This window comes from Natator depressus, chromosome 9 (assembly GCF_965152275.1).
Source record: "Natator depressus isolate rNatDep1 chromosome 9, rNatDep2.hap1, whole genome shotgun sequence".
In the NCBI taxonomy this organism is placed as follows: domain Eukaryota; kingdom Metazoa; phylum Chordata; order Testudines; family Cheloniidae; genus Natator; species Natator depressus.
In genome coordinates, this window is record NC_134242.1 from 28181855 (window position 1) to 28205359 (window position 23505).

The 23505-nt window shown below is 41.8% G+C and overlaps 2 protein-coding genes across 2 annotated transcripts; both read right to left on the reverse strand.

The window, feature by feature from the left end:
• Nucleotides 1-1950: 1950 nt before the first annotated feature.
• Nucleotides 1951-12187, reverse strand: LOC141993413 (tubulin alpha-3 chain). Its single transcript, XM_074962954.1, has 5 exons — nt 12092-12187; nt 10037-10259; nt 6145-6293; nt 4828-5508; nt 1951-2247 (listed from the first exon to the last, which is right to left on the reverse strand). Exons 1-5 carry the CDS (start codon nt 12092-12094, stop codon nt 1951-1953), a joined length of 1353 nt encoding a protein of 450 aa, XP_074819055.1. The 5' UTR covers nt 12095-12187.
• A 7233-nt stretch (nt 12188-19420) lies between these two features.
• LOC141993414 (G-protein coupled receptor 55-like) lies at nt 19421-20353 on the reverse strand. Its single transcript, XM_074962955.1, has one exon. The coding sequence runs from the start codon at nt 20351-20353 to the stop codon at nt 19421-19423; it is 933 nt and encodes a 310-aa protein (XP_074819056.1).
• Nucleotides 20354-23505: the final 3152 nt, after the last annotated feature.

Sequence of the window (23505 nt, forward strand, 5' to 3'; positions counted from 1 at the left end):
CAGGAAAAATGCGGTTTCAAAAATCCGTATCTTGCAAATTATGCCAATTTGTGCAGGTCAGGGGCATGTGGAGTGGATCAGAGGATGTAATGCTCTGAAATGTGCAGACAATGCCTGTTGATCTCAATGAAGTGCCACTGTAGTTCTGATCACAGAACACCTATAGAGGCCTTTCCCAGGCTTTTGGGGAACCAAAACTAGGGTAGTATATTACACAGGAGAGGGTTTATAATGGCATTGGAGTTCCAAACTCTGGTAACACAAGTACTGAGATTCTTCGTGTCCCCAGCAAATGCAAGTGAGAGAATGCCTCTTGCATCCTTTTTCCCAATGCACATCTATGCAGCTCATCACAATCCAGCCTGTAATGTTCTATATGTAACCAAAGTAACAAACACCTACTCATGTTCTTACCAGGGTGTTCATGCATAACAGGACAATGTTCCATACTTGTATCCCTGAACATATTACCCACTAAATACCTAGCTATGTAATTACTGTGTTTATATCCACAAATAGAAATGAAATTCTGTAATTTGGGCCTTGGAGGAATATGTGAGAAGTGACTCCACATACACATTTCTGTGCACACATATGGATTTACTTTTAGAATACCCCTTTGGAGACAACTGTATTGATGACTTCTGGCTTTGAATGATTCCCTCCCATTTCCAACCTCAGGTGCAGGGTTCAGTGAGTTAAGAGAAGGATTTAAGAGGAAAAAAGGAAAATATACCATGGCTGAAGGAGGATGGTCTGATCATAAGCCACTAGTCTATGTTTCCTTAGTTGAGAGAGGAAGGCCATCTCCCATTTATTTGAAACAGTAAGAATCCTATGCCACCTCAGGCCAGAGAGATTCTGCCTTATTGTTCACCATTCTCAACTTCCAAATTTTTAATATCTAAGCCTTTAACTTGCACAATAGCTCAGTTCTTAGCCGTTGCGGCTATTGTGCCTCAGGGTGACAAACTGCCTTCTGGAGTGCCCAGATATTAGGCTCAAGGGAAATGAACCTTTAAAAAAAAAAAAAAAAAAAAATCCTTGAGGTAGCATGCTTTCCCTCTGCAACTGGCAAGGTGTGCAGACAGACAGTACACTGACCCTCCTTCCTGTTCCCTTGGAATAATCTGCATTCCAAGGGACACCAGCAGTGACTGCATCTACAGCTGGCTTCTGCTCAAGAACGAGGCAGCTGGGGGCAGAAGTTCTTGCACACCCATGGATAGGGCACCCATAGTCTGGCCCACACGTCTCTTTTTATGACATTTCCATGTCTTCCTCCGTCAAGATATATGGTGCTTGTGAAAGATGAGTAAACTGGTTCAGACAAAGCTAGGGACATCTTGAACTCTTGTCCCTACCTGAATGAAGGCAGCAGAAGGAAATGAGGATAGTAGTGGTGATCCACAATATGGTCTCTGCCCCCCATGCCTTTCTACATGAAACAATATGGTCTCTGCCCCCCATCCTCTTCCTGTTAAATAAAAAAAAAAAATCTATCACCCTCTCCACTTCGCCCCCTCAAATGTTTGAAATGTGATCGCCAGGGCCTGCAGCTCTAGCAGTCACTTTGCTGGGTCTCCACTGTTGCTAAACTGCATCTTTTGAGGTTTGTAAATGCACAGCTTTTTACTTCAGAAAGGGCATGCTAAACCACCATTTCAATGTACCTTATAGGTTATTTCCATTTTAGTTGGCACAAAACTCCACGTTACCATCAGGCCACATCCTTTTCTTGTTGCTTGACAAGTACTTCTGAAGTACACTTTTTATTACTTAACTGTTTAGCCTAAAAATACTCCTGCTTTGTAATTTTTTTGGTAAATAATCACTGAACCAAAAATACTGTTATAACATTTAAACTTTTATTTGAAAAGCAAACAAGTGAACTGAGTTAAAAAAAACAAACCCTCTTGAAATAAACATTTTCTGACTTTAGTCTATCTTTTAATATTCCTCCCCTTCTTCAGCTTCTGCTTCCACAGAATCTACACCCACTTCTTCATAATCTTTCTCAAGCGCAGCCAAATCTTCCCGGGCTTCAGAAAATTCTCCTTCCTCCATCCCTTCTCCAACATACCAGTGTACAAAGGCACGCTTAGCATACATCAAATCAAATTTATGGTCAAGACGTGCCCAGGCTTCTGCAATAGCAGTTGTATTACTCAACATACACACAGCACGCTGCACCTTGGCCAAGTCGCCTCCTGGCACTACAGTGGGAGGTTGGTAGTTAATGCCCACCTTTGAGGAAACAAAAACAGCAATCTTAAATTAGTATTTCAAAGTGTCCATTTCTTCTATTTTTCTCATAGTTTATTTAGCAAACTAAGACACGCAGACAATACTTGTGCAAGTACAGTACTGCCAACTCTAAATGTTCAAAAATCCTAAATCCAGCTTCTGAAAATCATGAGATTGGCTTAAAAAAAAATCAAATTGTAACTGTTGAGTTATTTTTATCTGCCTCCTATTTTGAGACTTTAGTGTGCACTTGCTTCATATTTTTGAGCTAGTCTCTGAAACCACAAAGGCTAGACATTTTTTTAAACGAAAGTTGAAATTCTCATGCAATATCATTTCAGCAGCTGGAGCTTTAAGAAAAACACTAAACACAATCTCATTTTGAGTTGGCAACAATATGTCATCACAAGTAACTTCTCAACTTCTGAGAACCAATATGTGTATTTTTATCATAATACCTAATTTTGTCCACAGCCCTGATTCTGCCCCCTTGCTCATGCTGAGTAAGGATCACATCATTTGACTCTTATTTGATGTTGAGTGAGTAAATGAATTTCACCAGCAGGGTTCTTTTGTGAACTCAGTCTATCTTTTTACTCTGTGATAACGATGCCACTATTGTTTACTCATTAGCCTGCAGTGTTAGCACAGCTATGATTGAAAAAGCTAGTTTATGCTGTTTTGTGCTTCATCAATGGAATCAACTAAATCCCAATTACAGGGCCAAATTCTATTACATGTGTGTAACACCACTGAAGAAAACGGGGTTGGGTCAAGGACAAGTAAGGGTAGTTTGGTCAGCAGACTCTTTGCTATAGGTGATGCTGCATAAGCCAGAAAGAATACCTTCCTTTTCAAAAACCAGGTTCAATTTGCAGGGTTTTGGAGAGGACACCAGGACAGACCCTGTGGGGAAGGCAACTAACAGGCTGGGGAGGACCAAGGAGACTTCTGAAGCTAGATGGACTGAAAGACTATTGAACCCTGAAAAAAGCTGAAGACTCTTTTTGTATTTGGTCTTCCATGCCCTGCAATGCATGGACACTTGATTTGGCTTGACAGCTAAATATTCATCCACCAGGTGCTGGGCTTGAACCACTAGCGAGCTGACATGGGTAAGGAAGTAAACCAAGACATGGCTTGAGAACCTGATGCTGACCTGGGTAAGGAACCATGTTACAATTTCATAATCTGCTTCCCCTAAAGACATGGGTTTAAAAAAATCTCTTTGATAGCTGAAATGTTAAAGTAGATAAATTCTCAGGGCAAGATTTTTTAATAGTATCCTAACTTTTATTAGGCTAAGTCACCACCCAGGCACCTGAATAAATAAGTGACCCGATTTTCAAAAATCCTGAGTACCAAGCAGTCCTTAATTAATTTAATGAGAGTTGTTCTGATTTTTCAGAGTGCTTACACTCTACATGTATTTAGGAACCAAAAATATAGATTTAGAAGCCCAATTTGGGGGGGGGGGGGGCTGGGGGTCAGGAAATCTTGGCCTAATAACAATAGCCAGCCCACAGTTTACTTCTTAAGTAATTTATGCACTATCAGGAGGATTAAGTCAGCCGCCATAATCATCCAGAGGTGTGTACCAATCGTCCACTAAAAAGACACTTGTGGTTTATGGCAATAGATAAAGTGATTCTGAAGCATTATTTAGAGTAAGTAGTATGTGAGGGGCAGGCAACGTTACTTGTTTGGCTGGTAGTGGGTCTGTGGTTAATTTACATTTCTCAATACATTGAATGGCAAAGTTTTTAAACCCCTGTGAAAAAGAAAAGTGGATCAAAATCCTGTATTTGCATTCACTGAGTGCTTGTGTATTTTGTACCATTCTCCTATTGCAGTGGTTCTCAATCAGGGGCCTGGGGCCCACCCTAGGGGGCCTCGAGCAGGTTTCAGGGGGACCGCCAAGCAGGGCCAGAATTAGACTTGCTGGGGCCCAGGGCAGAAAGCAGAAGTCCCACTGCCTGGGGCTGAAGCCAAAGCCTAAGCAATGTAGTAGCTTTGTGGGGGTTCCTGTGTCATGGGGCCCCAGGCAACTGCCCTGCTTGCTACCCCCTAACGCCGGCCCTGGCTTTTGTATGCAGAAAAGCAGTTGTTGTGGCACAGGTGGGCCGGGGAGTTTTTAATTGCATGGGGGGGAGTGAGAGCTCAGAACAAAAAAGTTTGAGAACCCCTGTCCTATTGTATATTCCTTTAACAACCTGGATCTAAGAATGTTAATCCCTCCAATTAGCTTAATTACACAATTTGCATTTGTGTTGAAAATGAACTAGAGTGCATCAGTTAATTACCTAGGAATGGCCACATTCCTAGGTAATTCCACTTAGATAAGTACCGTATTAGTAGGTTATGACTTAAAAAAAACCTGTAAAAATATAGTTTGATCACAAATTTAAATTATGGAAGCAGCTACTCATTTTTACAGGCTTTACTCGTGCATATTTAAAATGTGACCTGACATATGAATAGTACAACAATGTGCACACTACTGCACTGTAGTATGAAAACTACCTTCACATGTTTTACTGACAGTTCCTAAACTAAGCAATGCGACAAGTTTCTAAATACCTTGAATCCAGTTGGACACCAATCCACAAACTGAATTGTTCGCTTAGTCTTGATAGTGGCAATGGCTGCATTAACATCTTTGGGAACAACATCACCCCTGTATAACATACAGCAGGCCATATACTTGCCATGGCGAGGGTCACATTTTACCATCTGGTTGGCTGGCTCAAAACAAGCATTGGTAATTTCAGCCACAGACAACTGCTCATGGTATGCTTTTTCAGCAGAGATGACAGGTGCATATGTTGCCAGTGGGAAATGGATTCGTGGGTATGGGACAAGATTGGTCTGGAACTCGGTCAGATCTACATTGAGAGCTCCATCAAAACGCAGTGAAGCTGTGATGGATGAGACAATTTGCCCAATGAGTCGATTTAGGTTGGTGTAAGTAGGACGCTCAATGTCTAGATTGCGACGACATATATCATAAATGGCTTCATTGTCTACCATGAAGGCACAGTCAGAATGCTCCAATGTTGTGTGCGTAGTTAGGATGGAGTTGTAGGGTTCCACTACAGCAGTAGAAACCTGTGGTGCTGGGTAAATTGCAAACTCTAGTTTGGACTTTTTGCCATAATCAACAGAAAGCCTTTCCATGAGTAGAGATGCAAATCCGGAGCCAGTGCCTCCTCCAAAACTATGGAAGATGAGGAATCCCTGCAGCCCTGTGCACAGATCAGCCTAGAAGAGAAAAAAAAAAGCCACACAAAAGTGGGAAGGAACGGTCACTGAGGTCCAAGGATTTGATTCAGAGTAGCACCAATGTAAATGAAAGCAGATTATGGCCCACAGCTATGAGAAAGTAAATGGATTCTATTCTATCTTGCATATATCAACACAATTAAGCCAATCCCAAATGCAAGGCCAAATTCTGCCCTTAGTTACATTTGTGCAGCTTTACTGAAAACAAAAGGATTTTACAGGTATAAATGGGGAAAAAGATAGCCAGTATAGACTTTTTTTGTGATGGTGTGCGGATGTACAGTAACTCCTCACTTAACATTATAGTTATGATCCTGAAAAATGCAACTTCAAGCAAAACCATGTTAAGCGAATCCAATTTCCCCATAAGAATTAATGTAAATGGGGGGGGGGGGGGGTTGGGTTCCAGGAAATTTTTTTCCACCAAACTATACACACACACACACACACACACACACACTCACTCTGTAACTAGAAAGGACTGGGTGTACAAGAAACACACCAGAACCTTCAGTTTTACGTATTTACATAACCTTCCGTTTCACAATTATGTACTGCAAGAGATAGATTTGATGCAAATATTTTAAATACTGATCTTGCTCTTTGAACTCCTACCAGCTTGCGAATGCGATCTAGCACTAGATCAACAATCTCTTTTCCAATGGTGTAATGGCCTCTGGCATAATTATTAGCCGCATCCTCTTTCCCAGTAATGAGCTGTTCAGGATGGAATAGTTGCCTGTAAGTGCCTGTACGTACTTCATCTACAAAAATACAAAATATTCAGATGTAAATTTGGTCTATTCCATTCTCTATGGATAATTCTGGTGTGCTACCTCAGCACTACATCTTACTTGACATTTATGTAGGTGCACGGGGTTGGGGAAGGGGAAGAGGACATAAAGAGCCTCCCCTGCTATAAACAAACACACATACATATATACATACACACCTCTTGTAAAGACCTGACAATTTCAGTACCTTTGCTCAGGAGACACGATGTACATACAAAGAGGTGGTTGTGGCAGATGTTCCCTGTGACCACCGGGAACTCTGGGACCTACTCTCGGAGCCATCCCAAGTCTTTAGATTGCTATTAGAGACTGAGCTGATAGAGACTGAGTTGAACTTTGCCTGCAGCTCAGCATAGATGTCAAATGGACAAAAAAAAGATGCTATTAACATGAATGGGAAATGCAAAGCCCAATTTTTCTCAACTGCAAACTCTGGTACACCTACTTTGTACTTCCCCTCACACTCACAGCTCCATATTCTAATGAGAGAAAAATCTCACATTTTACTTCAGTTTGTTTGAAGGGTTTTAAGAATAGGTTTTTTTTATTATTTTGTAAGTGGCTCAAACAGTATGTAATCGTTTTAGAGAGCACGGAGGACAATAATTACGCTAAGTGATGGAGTCGGTTAGATATACATTAAACCATGGAAATTCAATGCTGTGACAACAGTAAAAAAATTTTTTAAAAAAAATCACATTGTTTTAAAGGATGGAAGTAATTTGGGTAAGGGGAAAAGAAGATTTTTATATTTCTTTTTTAAGTGATAATCTTAGAAGATTTATATAAGCAAGGGGATCCAAAACTGGTCATTATATTTGCCCCTATATTTGTCTTACTACTTCTGCATCTGCCTCTCATCCAGGCCACTGTACTTAATCTTCATAACTGAAGAAGGCAAACTGGGATTCCTAGAACAGCTCCCAATGCTATATTTCAGTCTGATTTTAAAAGCAATATATTACTACTGCGTTGATGCTGGGTAGGGCACCAGGGAGGAGCTAAGAAGTAGTGATTTCCATCTTGTTGCAAGGAGAAACAGCAGCGGTGACATTTCAAAAGGAAATCAATGCTTCCTGTATCAGTCAAGCTCTAAGGAGCTGCTTTTTCAAAGGATGTGTTCCATAAAGATCCTTAAAAATATTTTTTTATTGAAAAAAAAAAAAAAATTTAGGAAGCCAAGCTCAAGAGAAATAACCAAGATGAGGGTGTGCTTCCCAGGAGGCTGAAGGCATTGGGTCATAACATTCCTGTGACACACAAGTTCTATCTATTTAGCCATTAACCGTGTCTGACCCCAGTCTAGTCACTTCTCCTTTCTATGCCTTAGATCGGGGTGGGAAAACTATGGCCTGGGGGCCAGATCCAGCCCAACAGCCATTTTAATCTGGCCCTCCAGCTCCTGCTGGGGAGCGGGATCTGGGGCTTGCCCTGCTCCGGTGCTCCAGCCAGGCACCAGGGTCAGGGTCAGCTCCCGGAAGCGGCAGCATGGCCCTCCTCCAGCTCCTACATGTAGGGGCAGCTGGGGGCTCCGCTCTGCACGCTGCCCCTCCCCAAGTGCCACTCCCATTGGCCAGGAAGTGCAGCCAATGGGAGCTGCAGCGGTGGCACTTGGGGAGGCGGTAGTGTGGAAAGCTGAGTCTCCTGGCTGCCCCATGCATAGGAACTGGAGCAGGGCTATGCTGCTGCTTCTGGGAGCTGCTTGAGGTAAGCGCTGCCCGCAGCCTGCACCCCGAGCCTCTCCCCCAGCCCCAACCCCGTGCCCCAGCCCTGATCCCCCTCCCATCCTCCAAACCCCTCAATCTCAGCCTACAGCATCCTACTCCTCATCCTCAGCCCCAACCCAGAGCCCACATCCGCAGGCAAAGCCTGTACCCCTTCCCACACCTCAACCCTCTGCCCCAGCCCCGATCCCCCTCCCGCACTCCAACCCCAATTTTGTGAGCATTCATGACCCGCCATACAATTTCTATTCCCAGATGTGGCCCTCAGGCCAAAAAGTTTGCCCATCTCTGCCTTAGATGGAAAGCCTTCTATAAATGGAGATTCCACTACTTACCCACTTTTGTAAAGTAACCTGAAATCCTCAAATGAAAGATGCATTAAAAATACAAACTGTTTTTATTTCAAGTTACAAGCTGGTCTGATAATTGGTCTATTAGCCACTATAGCAGGGGTCACCAACCAGTCAATCGCGATCAGCTGGTGGATCCTAGAGAATTTCCCTGTCAATTGCAATCTCCGCTCTCTGAAGTGGCCAGCATGGCCCCGCAGGTGGGGGGGGGGGGAGCAGGGGTCTCCCTCAGCACGTTGCTCCTGCCTGCAAGCACTGCCCTGCAGCTCCCATTGGCCAGGAACAGGGAGCAGTGACCAATGAGAGCTGTGGGCGTGGTGAGTGCAGAGAGGGGCAGCATGCAAGGAGCCTCGTTCCACCCCCTCCCCCTCCCTCCACGGGCACGTTGGCCCCTTCCAAGAGTGACATGGGGCCAAGGGTAGGCAATGACCCTGTCTTAGTGGAAGCCACGAAGGCAAGTGCTGTCCGGCAGGAGGCCGCACCCCAACCCCCAGCCCTGTTTCCTCTCCCAGAGCCTGTACCCCAACTGCCAGCCCCCATATTCCCTCGTGCACCCCAAGCCCCAGCCCCGACCCCCCTCCCAGAGCCAGCACCGCCACCCACTCCTGCACCCCAATACTCTGCCCCAGCCCTGACCCCCCTCCCAGAGCAAACACCCTGTACCCCCTCCTGCAACCCAACCCCTTGTACTCCCTCCTGCACCCCAACACTCTGCCCCAGCCCAGAGCCCCCTCCCGCACCCAAACTCCCTCCTACAGCTTGCACCTCTCACCCCCTCCTGCACCCCAAGCCCCTACCCCAGGCTCAGCCCAGAGTCCCCTCCCACACTGCAAACCCCTTGGCCCCAACCCAGAGCCTGCACCCCCTCCCAAACCCCTACCCCAGCCCAGTGAAAGTGAGTGAGAGTGGGGGAGAGTGAGAGTGATGCAGAGAGGGGGGATGGAGTGAGTGGGGCGGGGCTTTGGGGAAAGGGCAGGGCAGATCCTGGGTTGCCCTGAAATTCAAAAAGTGATCTTGGGTGTAAAAAGTTTGGAGACTACTGCATTGTAGTAATCACCTTCAGATAAACAAGGTATCATTTACATGCTCCTCAGATGCCACCAGTGCACTTCAAATGACCTTATTCATGAAAGGTGTTTACAACTGTGTATCTTCCCAGCTATGTCTGAGACAAAATAAACTGCAAACACTCATTGCAGCAAAAGCATTTTCGGACATATGGTTTCTAAAAAGTACATAAGAACAGCATTTCAAACATGATTTTTTTTACTACATGAGTTGAAAGTACTTTAATGGACAGTCAATATAATTTCCAGTACAATACCTGCCTCTGAACCCCCAACCAATATTTTGTGGATTTTCATATTTTCCTAATTTTTTTTTAAAAAGTGTGTTTTCTCATCTTTGCTATCCACACAAATTAAAAGGGAAAACATTTCAGCCTCTTTTAAATACAATAGTCTTATTAACTTAACAGTAAAAATTTGCAGACAAATGTATTTTTAAGTTTACAGTGTCCATTTAAGACTATCACAATCTAAAATGTGGACTGTTCTCATTTCATTTGAAAAACTAAATGGAAAAACAAATTATAGCGAAGTACTCTTAAGTAAGAGATCTCTTAACTTCATATACATACCAACCACAGTTGGTTCAAGGTCCACAAATACAGCTCTGGGCACATGTTTACCAGCCCCTGTCTCACTGAAGAAAGTATTGAATGAATCATCTCCACCTCCAATGGTTTTGTCACTGGGCATCTGACCATCAGGCTGGATTCCATGTTCAAGACAATATAATTCCCAGCATGCATTGCCAATCTGAACACCAGCTTGACCAACATGGATAGAGATACATTCACGCTGTAAAAGAGGAGAAAACGGGGAACACGGATTCATTTCACAGACTCTAGGCCCAGAAGGAACCCTGTGATCACCTAATCTGACCTCCAGCACAGCACAAGTTAAAGACCTTCCCCAAAATAATTCCCAAAACGTGTATTTTAGACAAAACATCCAATCTTGATTTAAAAATTGTCAGTGATGGAGAATCCACCATGAACCTTGGCAAGTTGGTCCAATGGTTAAATAATAAAGTATTGCGCAAAATTTCCTCCATCTTCCAGTTTTAACCCTTATGAATGAAATTAGCTGTACAAATACTAAATTATCTCAACTTTCCCCTCCAGCATGCTGCATACATATTATCGTTGATAAGTGTTCCTGTTAGCTTCCTTTACACCTTTCTTTAATTTTCATGTTTTTTTCATTGAATAATATTATATACTCAGGGCAGAAATGTCTATATTAATGATCCCCAAAACCTTGAATCTCTTGTCTAATGATGCATTAGATAAAGGATATCAGAATCTACCCAACAAGTCACCCTTTCTTAGCTTAATCAAAATTACTATAAACACGAAATCTCCTTCTGGTCATCTGCCTGGCAATTCTTTATTCTGTGGCTCCACTACTGGATCCTTTGAGGGTCCTGAACCAAATCTCCTAATCTCCCATTAACTTTACGTGCTGTATCTAAACAAATCTCATGTATGTTTACCACTACTTGCTCAGAAATATTCTCCCCTCCCCACCAGGCAGCAAATCTCCTTCTCTTACTCTATCTAGAAATGTTATCCTTCAGCTCCCTGAATGTCACTTTACCTGCTCAGGAGCACCCTTTAATCCTACAACTATCACCTCATAACTCACTTCTGTACCACACACCCATACACCTTTAAATCAGCCTCCTCCAACAGCTAAATGGCCCCAGGGCCCTTTATCAGGGAGTAAATAGGTTTTGGGAGGGAGAAAAGCAGGCTCCATTGTGCCTGTGCCCCTCTTCTCCACCTGGCCCCACCATAGTTTCCTTGTCTCTTCAAATTCTCCTTGATTTCACCCCAGTTGCCACCTCATTCACTCCAGATCCCTTAACTCCCCAAAGAACTTTCATGCTCAAGTGCTCCCCTCACTACTCTATTCCAAGCCCCCTTTCAACACCACTGGCCCAGCTTCAAGTCCTCGCGACCTCTGCCCTAATGGCTCCCCACCATGACGCGAAAACCTGTCTCAAAATACCGAATTTGCTCCAGGACCGTGCTCACCCAGCGCCTCAGGAGGCGTCAAGTTGCCAACCGCCTCTAGGCCACACGTAGAATAATCCCATTGGCTGTCGGGCAGACTCCCACTCCCACGACTGGCTGCGCGCGCGCTCCTCCCCATATAGGGAAAAGGGGCTCTTTCCCGAAGCGCAGAATACTGGCGTTTGGTTGGCGCGCAGATATCGCACACGCGCGCTTTTCCCTCATTCTGCCCTCGCGGCCCCCTCACGTGCTCCGCTACGGCCTCAGTCTTCCCATACCATGCTGCAGCGCGCCACACAACCCAGACTCCCCGTCTGCCTCGCGCGAGGCGCCAACCACCAAAGGCCAACAGCCTCCTCTCGCGGCTGCGTACTCTGCTACCGTCCCACTAACTGCCCACACTTCCCCAATTTCCTCTCAAGCGCTTCACGCCCGCGGAAGCTGCTCCTCTCCCCATTCTCGCTGTACCTGACGGCCGCCGCGACTCCCTAACCGCAGCGCATCCCCTCAACCCCGCCTACAGCTCCCTCCAACCGACTGCCTGGTTTCCGCCCCCACCCCCGCGGCACCCTGCGGTCCAAACCCCGCGTCCCTGAGGCTCCCGCTTCCCACCATGGTGCCTCGTGAACGGGGGACGCCTCAAAACCGCGAGCCTGCCTACGTCCGCCTCTGCGTGCTAGACGCGCCAACTGTGAACGGATAACAGCCGCAGCCCCTTGCCTCGCGCTTTCTGGCTCCACGCGGTATCACCCCATTGGTTGGCGGCCAGCCTCTCGCGCCCCGCCCCCTTCCCATTCATTGGTTGGGCGTATTCCTCTGCCACGTGGGTCTGAGGCAGTTGGTAGCATGTCTCAGAATGACCGTTGGCCCAAATATGATGTGATTTTTGAAAAAAAACCCAACAGTCCTGCCTTGTGTTTTTGGTCTTTCCATTTTGATTCTTGAAGTGCCCTTGCGCGCACTAATTAGAGCTGCGCACTCTCCCACGTGTGCTGGTTAGGTGTATTAATCCTGCCCCCTCCATCTGTTCAGCTGCCCCCCCCACTCCACTCAGTTCAGCCTCTCTGTGCTCCCATCACTTCACCCCCCTCTCCGTTCTGACCACTCTTTCTCCCCCCCTCAATTCAGCCTCCCCGCAGCCTCACCTCTGGAGTGCTTCAGCCCCCTCTTCCAGACCTGGGGGCTGCAGCAGGGCCCCATCTCCACTTTCCCAGACTGGGCGGGGCATCTCCAGAAGAAGCTCTTCACCCCCTCTGCTTCTCACTAGGCTGGGTGTTGCAGGGGTAACAGCCTGTCTGTTTTTCTCATAGGAAGGGATGAAATTGTGCTGAGCTGCACGTCCCTTTACTCGCACCTCTCCCCAACCCTCCTGTGAGACTGGCCAGTGGAAGGGAGAGACTGCACCAGCTTCTAGCGCGGCTGAACTTTGCCAGAAGTGCTCTGAGACCCTCTGAAATCCAACCACTCCCCCCAAAGTGGCAAGAGTTGGCAATAGTGTGACCTTGCAGGCCTTGGGCTCTAGGAGGCATCATCAACAAACTGTAATGGCCACTTTCCCTTTCTGTGTAACAATAGCCACTCTTCACCTCACTCTATAATAGCCACTTTCAAGTTTTCTGTAATGGTGACATTTCCCTTCTTCATAAGGGAGGCTTCCCACAGTTCTCACTCTAATGGCTGTAGCCTGTCGGAACAGGGTAGTAGACCTTTAAATAGTTGTGAGCCCTCTACTGGCACTAACTGGACTCTGTATTTTAAAAGTTGCTGGAAGGTTGCCAAGGTGCACATTACTTAAACATAACTAGGCCTTGCATGTTTGTATAGAATTAATAAACACGGTTCTTTGGAACCAGTCTGTGTGCCTGTGGTTTCCTCATATTGTTGTGTAAAGAGCAAAGACAACAGAAATAGCACCTCTCTTTGTAATAGCACCTTTCAGCTTGAAGGATGCTGGGATGCTAGGTAGGGAAAAGATATCCATCCTTTGACACACACTTAGATCCTCCCTTAAAACACCGTTTCACCACATGAGTTGCATAGTGGAATTAAGTCACTTACATGGTGATAAAATGAAGAGGTGAGTCAGGCAGGGAGTTTAAGAATTAAGCTAATGTAACTTGCATGCCTAAGGAACAGAAGAGAGGAATGTAGCAACATAAATACATTATATATAAAATATACACTTGTTTGGGCCTAAAGTACTCGACAGTGCCCCTTTTCATTATACATATTTATTTACCTTGTAAAAGCACCCATCACAAAAATACTTGTTAACTAGTGTCAATATTGGAAGTCATCCACCATTAATGATATACTCTCAACACAATAACCAACCTCAGATAGAAATACCTGAGAAAATAGATGGTCCTTTCACTGTGTTCTGAAGATCAATACTCTGGCTCTTTTGACCAGTTGATGAAGTGAGTTCTAGAGTCAGGGAACCTCCACTGAGAACACCTTGCCCCCAGATTATCAAATCTAGCAGTAGTCAGCAAAAGTGTCTCAGCTGAATGGCACATGGGTGGAGAGGAGGTCAGGTAGTCAGGATCACAAGTTTGGTTAAGAAGGGTAACTGTGCTGATATAATAGACTTATGTAAGGCATTTGACTTATTCCCACAAGACATTCTAATATAAAAAATTAGCACTATACAAAATCAATATAGCCCATCTTAAATGGATTAAAAACTGATAGATCACAAAAAGTCATTGTAAATGGGGAATCATCATCCATTTGGGGGGCTTCCAGTAGGGTCCCACAGGGATCTGTTCTTGATCTTATGCTATTCAATATCTTTATCAATGACTTGGAAAAAAATATAAAATCATTGCTGGTAAAATGTGTAGATGAAACAAACTGGTGAAGTGGTAAATAATGCTGGGGACAGGTCAGTGAGACGGACCAATCCGGATTACTGAGAAAGGTGGGCTCATTTGTACAACATACGTTTTACAGCCAAATGCTACAGTAATACATCTGGGAACAAAGAATGTAGGTCACACTTACAAGATGCGGGGACTGTATGTTGGAATGCAGTGAAGTGACACTGAAAAGGACTTGTGGGGAGGGGGATCGGGTCATGACAGATAACCAACTGAACACAAGCACCAAGTATCAGGCTGTAGCTACGAGGGTGAACATGACCCTTAGTTGCATAAATTGACCTTTAGTTGCATAAGTAAGTAGGAGTAGGGAGGTGGTAATACCTGTGTATATGGCATTATTGAGACTATTAGTGGAATACCATGTTCATCTCTTGTATCCACACTGCAATAGGGATGGTGAAAAATTGGAAAGGGCTCAGAAAAGAGCTTAAAAATTATTCAGTCTCTGGAAAACATGCCTCATTATGAGAGAAGAAGCTCAGTTTATTTAATTTATCCAAGAAAAGGTTAAGTATAACAACTACTAATAAGGGGAAGAGATTTCTGATAGCAGATGGCTCTCAAATTTACCAGAACTAGGCATAATGAAATGCAGGATTGGAAGCTAAAGCTAGACAGATTCAAACTAAAAATAAGACACATTTTTAACAGTAAAAAGAAAAGGAGTACTTGTGGCACCTTAGAGACTAACAAATTTATTTGAGCATAAGCTTTCATGAGCTACAGCTCACTTCATCAATGAAGTGAGCTGTAGCTGAAGTGAGCTGTAGCTCATGAAAGCTTATGCTCAAATAAATTTCTTAGTCTCTAAGGTGCCACAAGTACTCCTTTTCTTTTTGCGAATTCAGACTAACGTGGCTGCTACTCTGAAACCATTTTTAACAGTGTGGGTAATTAACCATTGGAACAACTAACCAAGGGACATGGTGGAGTCTCCATCTCCTGAAGTCTTTAAATCTTCCTAAAAGATATACTATAGCTCAAACAGAGGTTTGATATAGAAATTAAGGAGTGAGATTCTTTGGCCTGTCATGCAGGCGGTCAGACTAAACAATCATTATGGTCCCTTCTCGCCTTAAAATCTGTAAATGAATCTATTAAGCACACTACTAGGTACAAATAAAATTGTTTTTCATCAGCATTATCACAGCGAGTCCAGAAGTAATCTTATCCAAAAGAATTCAGATCAAATACAGACTGTTATTAAAGTGTTTAGTTATTTGAATCAACTTTTATTCACGATTGCAGGGGAAAGCAGAGTTGAAATGTGAAATTTTAAATGGGTCCTTACTTTTTTTCTGTCATCACCTGATTTTTTCATCTGGATTATACCTCATTAACATCTTAATACACCTGGCACGGACCCTAGTGAGAGTTTCTGTTGTCCAAGAATTTCAGGCTCCTAGTGTGACTATATATGGCAGAATGTGTTAGGAATAAACATTAGAAGAAAAAGCTCTTCTCATTTTGCTCAGAGCAACCTGAAAGTTCAAATGGGAAAAAGCATTGACTCAGAAAGACCAGTGTGTTTTTTTGTTTTTAATGTCAAAGTTCATTCAAAAGTGTTTCTTATGAATTTTCAGACTGCTGAGCTGAGCAAAAGAGGTATTCTTGTACTTTAGAAGTCTGCCTCTGTGAGTCTTAATCTCAGCCGGTTACTGTGGGCAGCCAGTTCCGTTTGTCTCTGTCTGCAAAATGGGAAATGGTGTGTCTGGGGTTCAAGCAGAAAAAAAAAAATTCACACACAACTACAAAACCCTGAAACTTACAAAGCTGTAAACATCTTATAAAATATGTTCTATTAAAATGACATGCTTAAAATAGTTGTAGATTTCAGGGGTTGGAGCTTCTCTATTTTATTTTTTTATAAGTTTTTCAACAATTAACAATTTACATTAAAGGAAGCTATACTCAAAATAATAACTAAAAAAATTGAAAGTTTAGCTACAAAGACTGATCTTGATTTTATTTTTCTAAAAGTGCAGTTCATCTCTGAAAAGTGATGATGCAAAAATGGCATCTCCTTGCTGAATAGTACTACCAGATCTGCTTAAGTTAGTGATGAAAAGATTTGACTATTCTAAACTCCTATTGGTCATAAATACTCAGCACTGCTATGGATTTTGAAATAAATCGGGGCCACATTCCACTTCATCTACATGTGTGATTGAAGACATAATTTGAAGACAAGGGAATTATATAAAAGTACCATGGGTCAGCAAAATCTTTCTTATTGGTGATGATCATGAATAACAAAGAAATAACTCTGCCTGACTTTCAGATCGTGCCCTGAAATTGTAGAGTTAGCAATTAGGAAAACTATATTTTTATTCATAAATTAAGCAAATCTGATCAGCAAAACTTTCAGACACAATAAACATAGAATTCCATAATTTTTTTAATTTTAAAAATTAAATTGAATTCTCACTACAGATAGGACCACAATCCTTGCAGATCCTTGTACATAGATTTCTCTTAATCTCCTCAAGAGGCTCCTCTGATTATGGACTTCTGCAACCTGCAAACTTCCATCTGCATTTGGGGGACCGAGTGCAACCTGGACTCTCTGGCCAGTGGTATGAATATATGGATGTCCAGCCTGTCCTCTTTCTGGTGATGGCAAGCTCCGGAAGTTAAGATTCTCCCTGTAACTGTGAGAGCATCCAAATATTTCCTTCCTTTGCCTGCTGAATCTGTACACCTACCCCCCTTAAACCTAACAGGTATTGCTGCTCTGGTGATAAGTAAAAAAATCATCTACTAACCAGAACCCTTCTGCTGTGGCTCTGACACCAGATGCAGTAGCTCTGATCAGTTGCTTTGCGTCAGAGATTGTCCTTCCTGGCTGCCAGAGGATTTTATTTATTTATTTATCCTGAGAAACACGGGCTTTCTTCGGTTTTGCTGTTCCTGCTTACAAAGAGCCTCCAGTATCTTTGCTATTTACACCAGCAACACTTAGGAAAGATCTTCTTGAAGCAAAATAAGAAAAGAATTTTCAAACAGATGGTTCTCAATTTAATTTTTAAAATAAACAAAACTTTTAAAAGAAGGATCAATGTTGTTCTATGACTGTAACTTTTAAAATGTTATGTTTTATTTAAAAAGAGTGCTAAATTATTTAAATTGTAATATAAGTTGTCAGATAATTACATAGTCTGAAAGAGGAGTGATGGAACTCATGGGATTTCTCAGGGAATAAAGTGGATAGGGTGAAGGAGATTATAGTTAGAAATTATTTTTTAGTTGTCTGAAATTTGTGGAGTTGGTGGCCTCTTCTTCCCTTCTTGTGAGTTTATTTCTGGCGATTCAATTGTGTTCAACCATCACAATTGTAAGTCCCCATTTTCATCCTGGAGAATGCAATCTGACTAATTTTTATAACTGTTTTCAAAAGAAAATGTCCAGTACAGGTATTGAAAGCAGTAATTCAGTCTGAAGGATGCAAATGAGCCCACAAGTGTTATGACATTGGAGAGTCATCCCAAGAAATTCAAAGAAGATATGGTTTTCTAATGCTATAATTAAAATAAAAATAGGCATTAATTTTTAAAAAGTAAGAATACCCTATTGCCCACAAAAATCTTTAGCTGACAATTTGCTAAGTAACATGGCTGATGCAGACAGAAATGACTCATAATATCCTCAAGAATATGAGTTTCTGAAACTGCAGCACTAAGAAAGCCACATTTTGTTTCTGGGATCTGCCAATGCAGAGAAGCTCTCCCGTCTGCCCCAATTACAAGTTACAATAGAGCCCTTTGTGTGCAATAGAGCTCTTTGTATGTATTAGTTATAGTCATTCTCCTATTATTGGCTAACACATCTTAGGTCAAACATATATGCATCCAATACAGGCATAAATATACACAGCAGCAGCACCTATGCATTAGTCAATACAACTGATCAACTGCCTATACAATTTTCTTTTAAAAACAGTACAGTTGTGCCCTTTTAGGGAAATCAATTTCTTTTCAAATTTGAAAAAAACTGATTTACTCCAAGGACTAGAAACTTCTTATGTGAATAGTCAGGAAGAGCAAATTGTTATGATGGGGTTAAAAGGTCATGAAAAATAGATTCCATCACTGAAAGTCCCTTTGATTTTAGCAGCATGAGTCATATGCCTTTATAATACTCTTATCAAAGTTAAACAATGCGAAGGCAGGCAGCAAATTTCTTGTATGTATTGTTCTATATCTTTGCCTTAGGCCCTTAAGTATAAATACATTAGATTACACCACAATTCCTTTTATATGGTGTTTCATTAAGAGCACTAGTCTCATTTTTTCACATGGACAATTCATGCCAAAATTGCAGAAACATCCCACGCTGGTTTGAAAAGTTCTGATAATGAGACATTCACAAATCCCAAACTAATGTTGCTCCTGTTGGATATTCTGAAAACCGTCACTATATGAAGCCAGGAGCAGATAACTTATACTGGTCATGATGACTACTTTTTAACAGGACTCTTAAGTTTTTTTTTTTAATAAGCCAAGTGCAAAACTGCACACTCAAAATGCATGCCTAATTTGTGCTCACAGTTACCTCCAAAGATGGAGAAGAGCTTCAGATAAATAGTTCTGCTCTTGATCCATCCCTAACAGTTTCTGTTTATTTCAGTAAAGGTCGATTTGGGATGAATGAGAGATTTCAATGGACACTTGTACTACAAGGGTTCTTCTACTTTAGCAAGTTTATTTCAGATTTTTAACAGACATCTTACAGTTTGAGATGATAAAATTCTTTCCTATTATGCCTCTGAGCCATCTTGTTTTTGTTCTTTATTTTTACATTTTCTTTTTGTTTTGTTTCAAAGAAAAGAAAGATGTTCGGTTTTACAAGGCTTACAATATTATTCTATGTGCATATGTGCTCTCAGACACATTTGCATGCATGCCCACATTCTGTCACTCCCCCCAAATACATGCGTGCACACACACAAGATTACTTGGGTAATCTTATTTAAAAGCAATAAACTTCAGTTTTGCCAGAAATCTATTTGACAAGCTTTAGCTGAGAAAATGACATTATTCTCTAGCATGAAGTTCAATCATCCAGTACTGGCCTGAGAGACAGAAAATGGTTTTGCTAAGTCCCTGAAGTAAGTTTTCTTGCGAAATTCTTTTGCAGTAAAGTAGTAACAGATAGCATCCAGACAGCAGTTGACATTGGCTAAACACATTGCCACCTGAATGAAGAGGCTAATGCTTTGTTTCATACTGCAGTCCACAATGATGTGCCGCCTTACCAGGAACTGCAGAAAGATCCCCACATGGACTGGTGTGAAGCAAACCATGAACACTGTGAGATTGGCTGCAATGATCCATACACTGGTAACTTGCTCAGCCCTCTTTTTTTGTTGGTTTTTATCTTTTAGAAGAGTCTGGATGATCTTAACAGAACAATAAACCATCACAGTAAATGGGATGAGAAATCCAAAGATTTCAACAGAAAGGATGACTGGCATGCTCCATGTCTGATCTGACATATTGTGGAAGCATCTGAAATTGTCAGTGTTTTTTAAGTTATACATGGGGATGCTGCCAAGCCAAACTACAACCCAAACGCAGCAGCATGTCATGCCTGCCCTCCTAGGGGATCGGAAAATCCTAGCTTGGAAAGGGTGCCTGATAGCAATATATCTGTCCAAGCTAATGCAGGCAATGAGGAAAATACTTCCATACATAGTGACAAAATAGAGTGATTCTATAAATGTGCACAAGAACCACTGCCTCTTTTGTATGGAGTAGTACATCTTGAAAGGAAGAGAGAAAAGAAGAAGAAGATCCATAAGAGCAAGGTTTATCATGTAGATTGATGATTCTGTCCATTTCTTCCAGAAGCAGCAGAAAACCCATAGGGCTAGCAAATTGAGAATCAAACCAAGAATGAAAGTAGGTATGTAGATCACCATCTGGAAATATTTCATTATGGTATCAGCATGCTCAAAGTCGCATTCCTTGCTGAAGTTGCTGGCATTCATTTCTCTTCTAAAATATACAGAGAAGATTAAACAACACTATATTTCTATATTCCAGATAGATAACATATTAAAGGGTGTCATAAATATAAAGGGAAGGGTAACCACCTTTCTGTATACAGTGCTATAAAATCCCTCCTGGCCAGAGGCAACATCCTGCTACCTGTAAAGGGTTAAGAAGCTCAGCTAACCTGGCTGGCACCTGACCCAAAGGATCAATAAGGGAACAAGATACTTTCAAATCTTGGCGGGGGGGCGGGGGGGAAGGCTTTTGTTTGTACTCTTTATGTGTTTATTCTCTCTTGGGACTGAGAGAAGCCAGACAGAAATCCATCTTCTCCAACGCATCCTAATCCAAGTCTCCAATATTGCAACCAGTATAGGTAAGCCAGGCAAGGCGGATTAATTTATCTTTTGTTTTATGTGAATTTTCCCTGTGCTAAGAGGGAGGTTTATTCCTATTTTCTGTAACTTTAAGGTTTTGCCCAGAGGGGGATCCTCTGTGTTTTGAATTTGAATGCCCTGTAAAGTATTTTCCATCCTGATTTTACAGAGGTGATTCTTTTACCTTTTCTTTAATTAAAATTCTTCTTTTAAGAACCTGATTGATTTTTCATTGTTCTTAAGATCCAAGGGTTTGGGTCTGTGTTCACCTGTACAAATTGGTGAGGATTATTATCAAGCCTTCCCCAGGAAAGGGGATGTAGGGCTTGGGGGGATATTTTGGGGGAAGACGTCTCCAAGTGGTCTCTTTCCCTGTTCTTTGTTTACAACGCTTGGTGGTGGCAGCTTACTGTTCAAGGACAAGGCAAAATTTGTACCTTGGGGAAGTTTTTAACCTAAGCTGGTAAGAATAAGCTTAGGAGGTCTTTCATGCGGGTCCCCACATCTGTACCCTAGAGTTCAGAGTGGGGAGGGAACCTTGACAAAGGGTAAACATTTTCAAAAGTGGCTAAGTGTCACTTTCAAAAATGACTTAGGTGCCTAAGGGCTGGTCTGCACTGAACACGTACATCAGCATAGCTACATCTATGAAGGGTATGAAAAATTCACACTCCTGAGAGATGTAGCTATGCTGCCCTAACCCCGGTGTAGACAGCACTAGGTTGACAAAAGAATTCTTATGTCAACTTAGCTACTGCCTCTCAGGTAGGTGGATTAACTACAGTGACGGGAAAACCTCTCCCATCGCTGTAGTGTATATCTACACTGAAGCCCTATAGTGGTACAGTTGCAGCACTGTAATGTGCTGCTGTAGCGTATTACATGCCTAAAAGTCTCATTAATGTTTGAAAATGGGACTTAGGGCCAGATTTTTAAATGTAGTTAGGTGCTTAAATGTAGTTAGATGCCTCATGGGATTTTCAAAGAGCGTAGGCACCTAACTTCCTTATTGTAGATATTAAGCGCTCCTTATTTAAAGGTAAACTAGAGCTGAGTGAATACCTCAGAAAACTGAGTGAAAAATCATAAAAACAGAATTAATTTCAGTTCTGTTCATAACCTCCACTGTGTACATTTCCTTTTGAATATTTTAGTGAATGTATTCACTAGTAGAATAATTGATGGAAATAACCAATTTCAAGAAAATATCAGCAAATATTCATAGAGAGGAAATTTCTAACTTGAAATTTCAAGTATTCACACTGGAAACCAGATTCTCAGTTATGCTTGTTGATATCATGCAATAGTAGTATCTTTCCCCTAATTAATGACAAAATGAGACTGATGGGGAGAGACGATAAGGATGACATCCTCACTAGAAGTGATGTAATTGGCTATGATTTCACAGGAAATGACGATGTCTTGGAAATAGCATTAAACTGTTGCTCTTTCAGTGTCTGGGCTAACCCCTGCCACTTGAACCCCAACCCAAAGGCCCACCTTACTTAGGGAGGGAAACCAATAGACTGATAAGCAGCACCACCAATAGAAATGATAAAGAAATACAGCTAAAATCATGAAAAAGTTAACATGTAAAAAGAAAGAAAAAAGGTGTTTTAAAATATTTGTAAAATGATCTGTAAATGAAAAAATGGATGTTTTTAGAAAAGGAATTTGGTGCAACTGTTTTAAAATTAATTTGTGTAAATTTATTATTTTTCTGAAGTCATTGTTATAAAACCATGTATATCTACAAGTGGCATTTTTGTACTCATGTGGATGTTTATGTCTAACTTAACTTCCTGTGTTTCTATTTGGGTGTACTTGTACTATTTTGCTCTTGATGTTCATATGGGCCCTGTATGTATTTGCAAAATTGGTAAAGCCTCTCTGTTAGGTAAAATCTGTATGTGCATTAACTTTTGCACAAAAACTGGTGTGCAGTTTTCCCCCATGTTTCTGAAATGTTAATCCAATGAGACCTTTGTATAAAGAGAGGGGGTGAGCAGAGGAAGATGGTCTGTAAACCTGTGTGCATTGCTCAGAGTTTATGGACCTAAAACGTAATCCCACACTGACTCAGTGTCTGTAGACAAAAAGTATTAGGCTAGATGTAGCCTTGCAATGAGGTCTTTTGACAACCTTGAAGAAGTCAGAAAGAAAGCCAGCTTTTTCTGGTGAGCAGTCTGGCCTCCTAGTATTCACAGTTTTCCTTTTAAAAGAATTATCTGTACAGTATGTATTTTTATGTGAGATATGTGTTTGTGAGAAGTTTGTACCTCTGGGGCTCGTGTTTTATATTTTTAATATGTATTTTGCTAAATGAGCCAAAGACATTAGTAATGCAAAATATGTGCTGCTAAAACATTTAAGATACATTGAGAATGTTTTGATTGTATTTACTGCTACACAACTACTAAAAGAAGCTTTCTATAGTGCGCTTAACACTATTTATATTTTACTTATTAAATCCAAGTTTAATCATTTTTATAAAAGTACATTCTATTATTTGAAAACACAATAAAATAAGATGCTTGCTTGTATTTCTGTCTATGGGTAACTTAAATTATGGTAAAGTTACAGGTTTAATTTACAAAATGGGGACTGTGTGTGGTAAGAACAGTCAAAAATGTTATCACTTCTTTTTCAGAGAAAAATTTAAACAAAGCCTGCATTTTGCATCATTACTCAGCTTTAGTCTAAAGTTAGATAATGTGTAGCTCTGACAGCAAATCAGAAAATAAGCAAAAATGTGTATTTCTCACATACAG

What these genes read in the sequence shown, in the direction of transcription:
- LOC141993413 (XM_074962954.1), bottom strand. An exon ending in CCTTGAACCAACTGTGGTTG is followed by an intron (nt 6,294 to 10,036) that starts GTATGTATATGA and finishes GTATTTTTGTAG; the next exon opens with ATGAAGTACGTACAGGCACT. An exon ending in TAGATCGCATTCGCAAGCTG is followed by an intron (nt 5,509 to 6,144) that starts GTAGGAGTTCAA and finishes TTTCTCTTCTAG; the next exon opens with GCTGATCTGTGCACAGGGCT.
- LOC141993414 (XM_074962955.1), bottom strand. Translation starts at nt 20,353, where the DNA reads ATGAATGCCAGCAACTTCAGCAAGGAATGCGACTTTGAGCATGCTGAT.